At 34.7% G+C, this 13,179-nt stretch overlaps 1 protein-coding gene across 6 annotated transcripts in view; it reads right to left on the reverse strand.

Moving 5' to 3' along the window:
- The window catches only part of ERC2 (ELKS/RAB6-interacting/CAST family member 2), a 408,254-nt gene that overhangs the window by 263,080 nt on the left and 131,995 nt on the right, over positions 1-13,179 (reverse strand). For all 6 annotated transcript variants that reach the window (XR_015773654.1, XM_088061786.1, XM_088061785.1 and 3 more), the window contains one exon: positions 2,519-2,656. Coding sequence is in view for 5 of the 6 variants with exons in the window: in XM_088061786.1 (XP_087917912.1) it covers positions 2,519-2,656 (138 nt within the window). In the remaining variant the exon portion in view is untranslated. The remainder of the gene's footprint in view (positions 1-2,518; positions 2,657-13,179) is intronic.

A 13,179-nucleotide genomic window follows, 5' to 3' on the forward strand; every position in this document is an offset into this window, starting at 1 on the left:
TGCAATGTAATCCTTGTTGTTGTTACAAGTTTTCAGTGCTTAGGAGAGACTCTAAAACTAGGTATAAATAGTTGAATGAATATGCTTTGCAGCTCAATTGCAAAATTAACTCAAATGCAAATGAAGTTGATTTGTTTCTGATTCCTGGCAAGAGGAAAAATCACACCAGCAATACCATCAGAAAAATACTAAGATTAAAAGAAGGAAAATTTGGCATTGTTTTATGACGTCTACATTAATTTCTCATTTAGTGTTCCCAAGATACCTAATCACTAAATGTGAAAGAAAATCAAGAAAGAGATATTTGGAAAAATCTATTTTCATAAAGAATAAGGAGACATGTTTTCTAATTAAAAGCCAAAATCTTAATCTGTGTATTTTGAAGAAAAATGCAGGAAAACATTTGAGTTTTAGACTTAAAAATAGCTTTATAATTCATTAATATATGATCATGTTTTAATTTATTTTTCTTCATATAGAAGCTAAGAAAATCAATTCAATTAGATTCCAGTAAATTGTGGTTAGTTAAACTAGTATGGATAAATTTTATTTCCATTTTAAAAGAGCTTCCCATGATGTCTTGAAGAATTTTATTCATTATTTTTAAAATGAAATTCTAAAATCTGTTGAATGGACAAAGAATCAATATAACACAAAAAGCAGACTAATCACAGAGTATAAACAAAATATATCTGGTCTGGTACAATTTCTAGAAAGAAAAGCAAAGCACGCAAACAATGCATTTCAATGGAAATGGAAATCAGGTATTCTTAAACGAAAGCATCATCCTTTCTTGACAGCATTGCATATTGAATTACTAAAAGTACTTATTTGATGCACTTGTTAAGGAAAAACTCACTAAGGGTTCCTGTTTTGTTCCATTTGGACAAACCTCTATTCCACATTTCTACCAGTATTCCCAGTGGGAACATTTAATAACTACTGATGAAATCTGTAGGTCTTAAGAATGCAGAGGGGAATAGGGATAAGAAAGTTACTGAGAGCAGTTAGGAGGAACTGGGAAGCTGGACACAGAAAGGAATGAGGCACATGTGTAAACACAGACTGTCAAACTATTTAGCTGCCAGAAGACAGAAGAAAGCCAGGCGTAATTGTCCATTTGGAATTTCTAGAAGATGGCTACTGGCTTCTTTCAATGTGTAAGTACATCCAAGAAATCACACTTGACTTCAAAAAAATCTGCCCTTCCAAGCATGGCCTTTCCCTGTTCAACAAACAATCAGAATCATACAGAGAGATGCCTTTACCTTAGAAATTTTCTCCTCATTGCATCTCATGCTGTCAGATCAAGCACCCCATTTTTCAAAAGCTAATCTGAATCCTAACTCTGCAGTGTTGCTTGCCTCCTACTCCAATGCAAGTCTCCATTGTGGCAGTCCCTCTGATTCCAAAAGGACTGTTTTAAAAACCCCTCAGCTGCCTCTGTGGCCATTTTAGGAAAGTGAATATTCCAGAAAAGACAGTTTACTAGGAACAAAAACAAATTAAAAAGTACTTTCTGTCATTTTTTTATTAATATGTTGTGAAATTGGTGAACACGGTATCCAGATTAGCAGTGAAAGATTAGAGAAATATGTAATTTTACTGTATAAGTAAATGCTTATCCACATGAATCAATACTAATGACAACTTTTTTCACTGTTGTTGACCAAGCAAATGCTAGGAAAGCAATTAAACACAGAAGAAATAAAAAACATCTGATATTAACATTTTATGTGTCAGTGCCAACACCACAGCAGCATTTTCAGATCATGTACAGTCATAAATATCTTCATAGGACTACACACTGCAGAATGGCACATATAACTGTAATTAGTCACACTCACCTGTTCACATTTAAGTAGTATATATTAAGATCTGTGAGCTGCCAAATGTGGATATTTGTACTAATTTTTTGGGCATATAAATTCACTTGCATTACCTCGTATTCAAAGTCAACTGAAAGAAGAAACCTGACCTCACTGAAACTGGTAGGAATGTTGCCACTAATTTAAACGGTCTAGATTTATCCCTTCTCCTAGGTATTTTCAAATTAAAGGCATAGAGTTTGATAAAAAAAAAAAAAAAAAGGAATTCTCAATTATTTTTTTTATGAAACAGTTTCCTTTAAAAATGAAACGTAGGAAGCCAATAACGCTCATAGCAATTTCCAAATGCCAAATATGTCCAAAACTTTACCTTCTTTATGTCAGGTGTCTGACGCCTTTCAGTTCTTTCAGGGAATAACCACTCACCTTCTGGATTTAGGCAGAATGTTCCCATGTCCTGGGCCATTTTCTCCATGAGAATTCAAAGCACATCATTCCTTCTCCTCCAAGTCCTGTGTCAGTTCACCCCCGGCAGTCATGCCCTGCTCATCCTACCAGAACAGGGCCACTGTTTCCCTGAAAAGGCCCATAGCCTTTGGGAGAGCTGTCAGGCTGACTTAGAAGGACATTTTCTGCACACACTTCACCCCCAAGAGCAGCACATAAAGCTTTTCATAAGAAAACGTTACCTTTTCTGACAGAGCTTCCTCTAAGGTTGCTAGTGCTGTGTCTGTATTACTGGAATCCGTCTGCAGCGACTTCACTCTGTCTTTCAGATTAGTTAACTGTTTGTCTTTGTCCCTAAGTTGCTCCTGTAGATTTTCAATCTGTAAATAAAAACATCATAATAGTCATTAACCTTGTCATAACATTCCAAGAGGGACTTGGGTGCTGAGTGCATACACATCACACATATGGTACACGTGCCCCGGTATACTGCCAGGCTTGGAGCTGCTGTATCATCAACAGTTTTAGACTTCATTCTTTTCTATTTTGTTTTCTTTTGCTGAAGAAGTATAATTTTCTAATAAAATAAAGGGAAAAAAATCTCAGTGTGTTCAGGTATTTTATTATTTAAATATTTTCTGATATTAATCACTCTAGTTTAAGGTACTGCATTATCTCAGTAATTCAAAGTATGTCTGGAATTAGCACTTATTCTAGTTCAATGAGAAGGACAAAGAAAGGGTGAGGCAAAGCAAGTGAGCCTTAAAATGAGGAAGAAGATTATAACCTGCCTATCTAAAAATCTCTTCTTCCATGATGCCCGGCTGTAAAGAAAACTCAGCTGGGCAGAGATCAGGATGTTTATTCTTAAAAAGGCCAAACCCACAAACAACCAAACAAAAAAAAATCTCATGGGACAGCACTTCCGTTTACCTTCTTCATCTCTAGGAACATTTAAAGTATGTTATTCTATTTTGGATATTTTAACTTCTTTAAATAAATCTGGTTCCTCATCTAGAAACTGTTTGACCGTATTGCTAAAGTACCTATAAGCACACTGTCATGATTTATAAAGGTTAAATCAGGAAGAGTTAAATCACAAAGGTTTTCCACCAAAAGTTGACCACAGAGCAATGTGGATTTTGGAAGCAAATGTGAATAAAAGCACTCAGCTGCAGATTGTCATTGCAATCCCCTTCTGTGGCTGTAAGGCAGAACGTGGCCTCTGGGCAGAATGCAGGGGGATGTGTGTTATGTCAGATGTGCAAAACTTCATTAATTGTCTGTCGGAAGAACTCCCCTCCCTCCAGCCTGGGCTCTCAGTGCCACTCATTATTATGCACAAACTGGCACAAACCCAAGATTTGTTACTTAAAACTTCATATAAATAAATAGTAACAAGAAAATTAACTGGTCTGTTATTTAAGTATGCCACTTTAGATAATATAAAAAAATATGCCAAAATCCATGAAGTATCATTTGTTCAAAACTGGTTTTAAATACATTGTCAATGTTAGACAAATTATTACTGTCAACAGATATTTGAATTTTTACTTTCATCAAAGATCTTTCACTTTGGATCACATTCTTTTGCTACTGAAATGAATTCAGTTTGCCTGTTCATTTTATAATGTAATTATTTTGTTTTTCACATAGTCAATATCTTTCCATTTAAAGGAATTCAGATTTTAACAGAAGCAGGCGCTTTTACAGTTACTTTAAAGATTTCTTTACAAACCTGAAGTTGAGTTCAATGCATGTGCAACTCTGCAGAAGTCAACAGTTATGTCAATAAAAATTAGATCTCCACATGCTAGAACATACCACCATAATCAAATACACTTTCATTTGGGGCACACCTTGGTAAAAATTCTCCTCCTACTACATTATACAAGTGAGGGAGAAAAAATCCTGAAGTTTTGACATCATATATATCCACAATTAACAAGTCATAAAATCCACAGTACAGTTGTGTGCACTGTATAAAGTGTGTTTTTAAAAAATTAAATCTTAAAAGAATTTAAATATAAAATAAATTTTGAAAGTGAATTTGGATGAGCACAATTCAATTAGAAATTCTTCATAGTATGGCAAATACAAGTCTTGTACGATTTTTTCTTTTCCCCTTTTTTTTTTTTTTTTTATATATACATAGCTTGGTATATCAGATTACTGCTATGAGCCAAAGATTCCACTTGCTGTGTAAACTATAAAATACTAAGGAATATATAGAAAGGTCTTTTTGGGAAGACCTGACATAGAATAGCTTACTCTTGTGAATGACCTCTTGCAATATTTTTCTTCGTGTGTGTATTTTATACAGATACAGAAACATGATACACGTGTTAATGAGTTAAGAACTTTTATTTTATGGCATGTGTATTAGTCACATCTAAAATTACATTAACTGGCATTCAGAGGACTGCACACTATGTTTCTTTCTTTACTTCATCCAAGTATTAATGATTCCAACAACTACCTCATGACACCCTGTGGAATACTTAAGCAATTGCACATTTCAGCTTCACCAAAACAAATCCTCAAGTAAAAGGGAAATAAAACAGGAGAGTGAATATTGATTACATGTTCTTTGAAACAAAGTTAAGATCTGGTCCTTTACTATCATCAGCTTGACCTACCAATTCTAGGCACCCTAAATTAAAGTACTTATTTCCTATGCACAGTGCTTATCTGAATTCCACAGCATTTACACGATTTCCTTCCTCTTAAAACTAATTGAAAATATGAGCCAACCCTTAACCAAGAAAACATGTTCTAAAATTATTCAGCATTTACAAAATTCTTTCCTCAGAGGTAAAAGAGAACAGGCAGCAAATTAAAAACATCCCCATTGAATCACAACTGCTTTAAAATAAGTCACTCAATACATACTCATAGATAAAATAAGAGGAAAGGATCTAATTATTCTTCTATTTGTGCTATATAAACCTGAAGGAAATACTTTGATGGGAACAGGACCACACTGGGATATGCAAAAGTAGAATCAGCACCACAGAGTATCTGTTTGTTGGGATGGGCACAGGATTAGCAAAGACCTACTGATGTAGACAAGAGTTTATGACCAGTTAATCACAGAGTTCTCTCAACAAGATTACAAGAGACAAGAAGGTTGAAAGGTCTCACATGCTAGAATCATGGAACACAAGGTATATTTTGTTCTTCCTGAGTTGTTTTAAATCCAGAAGGAATGGCAAACCCTCTGGTAACCTCTGCCATTCTCCAACACACATATTTATTTGGGTACAAGCATCCATGTAAGGATACAATTCTGTTATTGAATAATGATTTTTGAGCATGCCTGAATTCAATTTATGGCAAGGACTGTTAAGACCTTCTTAATCTTAAAGTACTTATATTTCTTTTCTGATAGGTAGTTACTGTGAAGTTTTTTCAACATCTATTTCTTACCTCTGTAAACTGTTATGTCCCTGTGCCATGATGAAAAGAAACTGCTCTATTCCTTCTGTATTTCAGAAAGTATTTTCCAGGGGCTTAACCCATACTTTATTCCTTCTTTTAAAACAACACCCTTACAGATAAATGTCTTTCCTATGAGGCATCCTGTCAATAAACCTCAAGTGCTAATCTTGTCACCTTTTGGCAACAGTTTTAGGAATGCTTATTAAATACTCAAGGGATTAAATTAAATCTCACCTGCAGACAGGCTTTAAAATTCTCCAGTAACCCAAGTTCTCAAAAGAAAATTCCTTTCATTGTCAAAATTAAGGTACTGAACTATGGATCTAGCAAAACAATTACATAATCAAAAATAATGTTCCATGCTGTAACAATTTGCCTTCAGAGATATGCATTAAAGTATAAGAGAATTTAAGAATCTGTAAGAGAGAAATAACCTAAAACTTCTTGGGCCTAGCTAATGAAACCATGAAGCTTTATATTTAAACTTAGCTGAAAATATTTCCCTCTCTGCTCTGTATTTGAATTTTAAATAACTCAGATGATAAGTATTTTGTAACAGTGGGTTTTTTTACTCCAAAAGTTCATTTTGCTCTATTCTAAATTTCTGTAGGCAGAAGTCTTCGAGATTTGTTTCATACTGAAGTGCAGACCATGTCAATTCCAGTGAAGTAGGTCAATAGCATAAGTTTAGTTTTATATAAATTTAAAATTGAAGCCTAGGTGAGTAAACAGAACTTTTGTATGTATCATTTACATTACTTACAAAAAAAAAAAAAAGTCTTTGTCTTTTAAGAAAGTAAATCCTACTAAACAATTTTCCAAGTACTATTACAGCCTACTTGAAACAAGTTCATTACAAGGAAAAGTGATTTAATAAGCAGCATTCCTCCAACATGTGCATTATCTATGACTACTTTAAAACTCAGTATTCTTTTTCAGACTTTAGCTTCTGCCTTATAGACATAGATAACAAAAGACAAAAGTAATGTAACTATTAATCAAAACAGAAAAAACCAGTTCAAACATAAAACTAAGTGGCTACTCACACATAATTTATTTTTATTAGTAAGACTCATGGTAAATGTTCTGGCTCATATATGGTCCTTTCCATTGACATCTCAGGATGTCCCAGAACATGAAATCAGCTTTGTTAGTGACTCAGCAAAATAGATGTCTACAGACATCCCAACATCTCCTTTTGGTGTGTGTGGACATGTGCATGCTTAATTTGTAATGAAACAGCTGGAAAAAATGAAATTACTTTACCCTATCATGACTGTAAAAATATTACTACCTGAGTAGTACTAGTAGACTTAATAGAGAGGTATTGTTTGTGGAGAGCACAACTGATTTTTAGCAAGAATTTTTTTACAAAATGGTGTACAGTTACTAAATATTATATCAGCCAAAATATTTGAAAATCAACAGGCTTTACAGCAGCTGTTTGAAGTTTCAGCCTATGGAGTGAAGGGAAATTTTCCTTAGAGTCACAAAACCACCTAAATGCAGTTTTTAGTTTATGCAGAATTTCCAATAATAAAATTAACCCATTGAAAGACTTCTGCTCCAACAGTTTGACATTGCAGATTGCCTTTGGACTTGAGACTGCCCCAAAAGTGCCTCCTCAACCAATGCCAGTAACTTTCACTTTGTTTTTCTTCCTTTTAAGTAGGTAGATGGAGAAGCATTAACTACCACATCCTTTTAGATTCCAAAAATTAAAATAAATATTATGCTAAAAATTTGTCCTTTAATATAAAACTCCTTCAAATATTATAAAATAGGGGGCTGCTTCTTGCAGCTGATTATGTTCATTAAAGTGCAAGATTTGTACTAATCTTTTGCTTGACTAATGTAACTGGAAAAAAAGCCTGTTAATCTTATAATGACAAAATACTCTTGGATTCCATAAGCAGATCCAATATCCACTAGAGTGCTTGATTATGTCTCAAAAGAATAACACTTCTTCCTGATAGCTGCTTATTGTGCAGTATGTTCTCAATTTAAGCTATTTCCAAAGTGCCCTCCTGTTACTATCTTGCAAATTTATATTTTCCAAATTGAAGTAATACAGCAGCATTTTACTTACTTCAGATTACAATAGTGATCATTGTTCAATAGTATTTTTTAGCTCTATGTTCTTGTATTATTTTTCCCCATGAGGTTTCCTTCAACACCAGAGGTTCTAGACGGCCCAGAGCATATGGGCAGCTCAGTCCTACTGGATTACTAAATCAGAATCAGAGACAGGAAAGGTCTTTTTAAAGATGTTCATAAATATTACATAGCCCTTTAGGTTATGTAAAACATCTCCAGCTATGGATATGCTGCGTGCCCAAGGAGAAAGCAGTCTGCAGTTCAGTAGGTCTGCAAGGTTTCCACACAAAATGACGGATCTGCAGATGAATCTGAAGACTTAGCCTCAAGCTGCCTTCAGGAGGACACTTCAAAGTGGCACAGTGCAGCTGCAAAGTGACTGTCACAAAGGAGCTAAAGGAGCAAGCACTGCTGCAGACATCAGCCCCCACATCAACCTGATGACAAGGGGATAGAGCAGAGCCATGAGCTGGTAATCACCCCACTGCCACCTTCCCAGCCTAATCTGAGCAGGAAGAAAATAATCCTTCAGAATCTTGCTCTACTTGACAAGCTTAAAAAACAGAAATATACATAAGAGCAGAGTAGGAAACCACAACAACAAAAAAAAGGTAATCAGAGCATTTTTCCTGGTGTACACTGGCACTGTTTCCCCCTAAATTACAGCAATCCAGTACAATCCATTTTCTATTTCTTTAAACTCATATTTTTGCTGTTAGGATCACACAGCTGATCAGATTAATGCTGGAGTTTGAAAACTTGTTTTTATGGTTGATCGTTATTTTTACATCTATATTATATATATGTAAACCATTATATTCTATACATTCATTTACATTATCAACCACATGATGGTGTCCATTTTATTCAGTTCAGAACCACCATCTTCCTTTTTCCTTCATTTGAAGTTGCTGATTTTTACATGCAATTTGTCTCTAAAGAAGCAGCAAGTGCTTTGGACCAGCGGGATGTTAGTTTTAACATTATCATTAACAGTGTTTAAGCAAAAGAAGGCTTCAAATTCCAACTGGTGTTTAATTGAACATTAAAGCTGAAGTAGCAACCTAATATAAAGAAAATACAAGGCAAAAAAATGCAAGTATACACAGATGCTGATATGTGGAAATGGGAATTTACACAGAATTAATTGAAGAAAATAGAACAGTCAAAAATAAGGGAATGGTATAAAATGATGAAGTATGATGAAGCAATTAACACTGACAGCAGAATCACAGCTGTGGGGTTCTGCCACCTGAGCAGCACTAAGAGTTGCTTTTATATTGTATCTTACTAAAAATGCCACATTTTCCTACAACAAATCTCTGTCCTAAGGAGTAAGCAATTTAGGACTAAAGGAATATTTTAAGATCTAGAAGACATTCTTGCTATAAACAGTTTAGTCCCATATGTTCACTCTGACTATCCATCCATTTGATAGTCTACTCAACACATCCACCACATTATAGTCGTAAAGCTGCAAATACAAAAGAATTATATTAATGAAGACATGAAACTGATATCAAGCTTCTGAACAGCTGTTACACAGTAATTAAACTTTCCCAGAGTATGGTAAGGAAAGCAAGTAAGTCTGTGGTAGAATCCAAAGATCTGCTCATATCATGCACAAGTATTTCCCACGTCATTATTTCTTACGTATGATTCAATTTGTTAAATGCATCAACTGAGGATTAGAGGGAAAAGAGCACAGTACAGAAACATAAAGTATTATTACAGCATATTAAAAAATCCAATAGGATTTGAAGTTTACCTAAACAGAAGATAATTTTGAAGAGAGGAAAAAAAAATATATAAAGAAGTAAAAGAACCTATGAACTCTTCGTCAGTAGGGAAAAATGTATGTTATTTACTGGCATATGCAGTAATATTCTCTGGTCAGTACCTGTTATATGTGACTTTAAAAAATTCTCTTTATTCCATGATTGGAAACATCAGTCTGCTGTCTCATGTACACACAGAAATTGAGAGTATCCTATTGCATTAATAAATAGAAGCAAATGCAACTAAAATTGGAGATCAAAAGTGATAACTATCTTTTCTTCTTCTTCCAAAACAAGCATGTATGTATGTTTTATTGTGCAGTCACTGAAGGAAATAGTTCATCCATTTTTACTTACTGTAAGATTCTAGATCCTTCCATAATACAGGATCCAAAGGTACAGGTACAGGAAGGATTCAGAGGAATCAAGAAGCATTAAGAAAGAAGAGGTGTGCGCTGAGTTTTCATACAGACAGCAGAAGAAAACTCCCCCGGGGCTGCTTAGGGAAGAGCTCTGCCCTCAAGCCAGCTGATACTTTTACAGGGCTATAAAAGCAGGTCAGTGGGCAAACGAGCCAAGAGAGGAGAAGGCTGTCACACAGAAAGGAGCTCCTGGACTGAACGCTTGGCTTCTGTTGCCAGACTCCAGCTGAGAAAGAGCTGGAACTTAATGCTAAAATTAACCTTCACCAGGAAGCTAGCCAAAAGAAGCCTGGGCTGATAATATCCACTTGTGTATCTGGAAATACTCAGTCTCTGTCTCCTTCTCCTCAGGGGCCAATAAATTCTCTGAACAAAACAGCCTGACTCTTGGACTCTCCTAAGCAGGACTCACAATCCTGTGAGACGTGCATTGAAAAGCTTTTGCTCTCATTATATGTATTTACTGTGCTGTAATTCAGAATGCAATAAGCATTTTCCAGATAGTAAATACAGAAATACAAAATAGACTAACACATAATTCCATTTATGACAAGAGGAGGCAGACATTCATTCTTAACAAGCTAATGCTTCTTATAATGTCTGTCTGTATAGATGAGGGCCAGATTTTCAAGCTGGATTGGTTGGGTACCTACATCTCACAATATTTTGAGTTACAGGCTGATTACTGAAATGTTTTTGAAGTCTAGCCCAATTTGCACATTGAGAGCACATGATCTACTTGTCAAAGTTAACCATGAAAAATCATACCTTTCTGCTCAATACTACCTTTTTGGTGCTTGAAAACATCTGGTGATATTTTACTCATGCCCAGTTTTGTACTATTTGGTGTACATGCCTATAAAATAGGCTATGTTGGCTTACACAAAAATTTTTTAAAGAGACTTTGCATGAGAAACTATTACACTATGTCATATGCCAGTGAGAGAAGTACATCTAGTTTAATATACTGTAATGTAAATTCACATGGAGGGAAAAAAAACCCCACTGCTTTGGCATTTTAATGCTTTTAATACAGATCATTGAAGTTGAATGTGATTTTTAGTGTGTATCTTGTCATTCCTACTATGTCTGTATCAGTTGGGAAGACTTGGGGGCCTCTGTCCAGATTGAAAAGTAACAGCACATCTCATAAAAAAGTTAACAGATGGTGAGAAGAGAGAGGCGGCTGACAAGTTGTACAGACAAGTGTTGGGCAGCAGGGAACACTGAAAAGGGAAGCTACAAAAGAAATAGAGTAAGAATAGGCACCTCAAGAGGCTGCAAAAAGAGAGTAGGAGCCAGTTTGACAGTAGCTTGGGAAGTTTTCCAGAGCAATGAACACAGAAAGCAAAAGGCTGGACAAGAACAGGGAGTAACAAAAGGTGTTTGGTGTGTGCTGTGCTTCAAAATACAGAAATATATAAAGGGAAATATATGCATAGAAAAGGAAAAACAACATAAGCTGTGAAATAAATGTCCAGTCTGTTCTGAAAGCAGATTTAGTTTGGATATGCAAAGTATTACAAAAAAAGCACTAAGAGGCACGTTACCTTACTTTTAATTTCAATTATTTCACCTTATAACATGTTATTAAAATAAATATAGTTATTAAAGAGCAATATAGTCATTTTATATCCTTGTGAAAATTATTAAGATAGGAAAACAGAGAGACATCCTAAAAAAAAGATTTCCATTACAGAAAAGAGCCATAACCTTGAGTTCTGAATAAAAGACAGAAACCTTACAAACTGCTTCATTTCAAAGTGAAAAGTTTGAGCAGGTTGTGATGTGGAAAAGCTCGAAGCTTGACTTCATCCCTAGAGAAAAAGCAATGTTTTCATTCACTGTAAGAATCTCCTTCAAATCCTGGTTGTGGGCAGTGGAACATACTATAATACCCTAAGATCCTTTCCAGGACTGCCTATGTAAGCCAGCAATGAAAAACCTATGATAATTGAATTTCCTTTCCCATTTGAAGGCTATCCAATCACTTAATAGATGACCTTGTCAATCTGATTTCATGCTACTCATATTCTAAGATTTACACTGTCCAAAATAATTTATTCTCATTTCTGATATTTATACCTTCAGAATGTTAAAATAAAAAACTAAGCTCTCCTGACTTTAGACAGATACTCAAACCCAACAGGTTTCTAACCATTTTTCTTGTCTGACACTTTAACATTTCCATCCTTCTTCTGACCACGAGATGTCTGAAACCACACATGGTTTTTCAGGTGGGATGACACAAAAGTCATTTAGACAGCAGTTATCATCTTTTGCTCCACTACCAATTATTTCTGCAGACAGAATATTGGCAATTTTCACTACCACATCCCTTTTGAAATACTTTTCAAAACTGTATTAATCACTGCCTTCAGCCTCCTGGCATTAACACTCCAAATTTCTTTTTTGGGCTAGTCATCATCTGCTTTTCTTCATCTGCATTCAAAGGTGGTTGAGGTATTTTTCCCTAATTGAAACACTGAAGAATATTTTCTAAATGAAAATTCCGAATAAAGTGGTATCTGAGATAAAAGTCTGCCTTCTCACTCCAAATAAATCCCACTCAACTGCAGTTTTTATTCTTTTTGAACACTCTTCAATCAACTTCAATAGTTTTTTTTAATACCTAAAATATTTTTTCACTTGTATTTTGCTCTCTTGTATTTTTTTCATATTCAATCCAGAATTATGATTTATAATAAAATATTTCAAATCTATAAAGTCATTGCTCCACTGAAATACCATATACTGATGTAAGCAATCCAGTTAAGGAATTGACACCAATTTTAAACTGTATCATAATTTGAAGTATCCCAGTTTTTCTTGCCTATTTTTCATATTTTAGCTTATGCACATGTGCACTATAATACTTCCAAAATATCTGTTTTATTTTTACTAACACCACTATATATTTCTATTGATGGCTTAAGGTTACTCTTTAAATCACCAGTCTGAGTGAAAGAAAAGAATACCTTTATTTCCTTTCCTGGAAAGTTAGATATTTAACATGCTTTGTAAGGTTTGAATTTGAAACTCAATACATTTCCCATTTGAACAACTCCTGTAATTTTTATTCCAATGCAAAGCTATAAAAGATACAAGAGTCTAGACAAAAGCAAAATAAATGCATATTCAAATATCATCACACCGTTCCAAAGG

This window comes from Pseudopodoces humilis, chromosome 13 (genome assembly GCF_049639895.1).
Source record: "Pseudopodoces humilis isolate 2021_Gansu_Grassland_sample_001 chromosome 13, ASM4963989v1, whole genome shotgun sequence".
Classification (NCBI taxonomy): Eukaryota; Metazoa; Chordata; class Aves; order Passeriformes; family Paridae; genus Pseudopodoces; species Pseudopodoces humilis.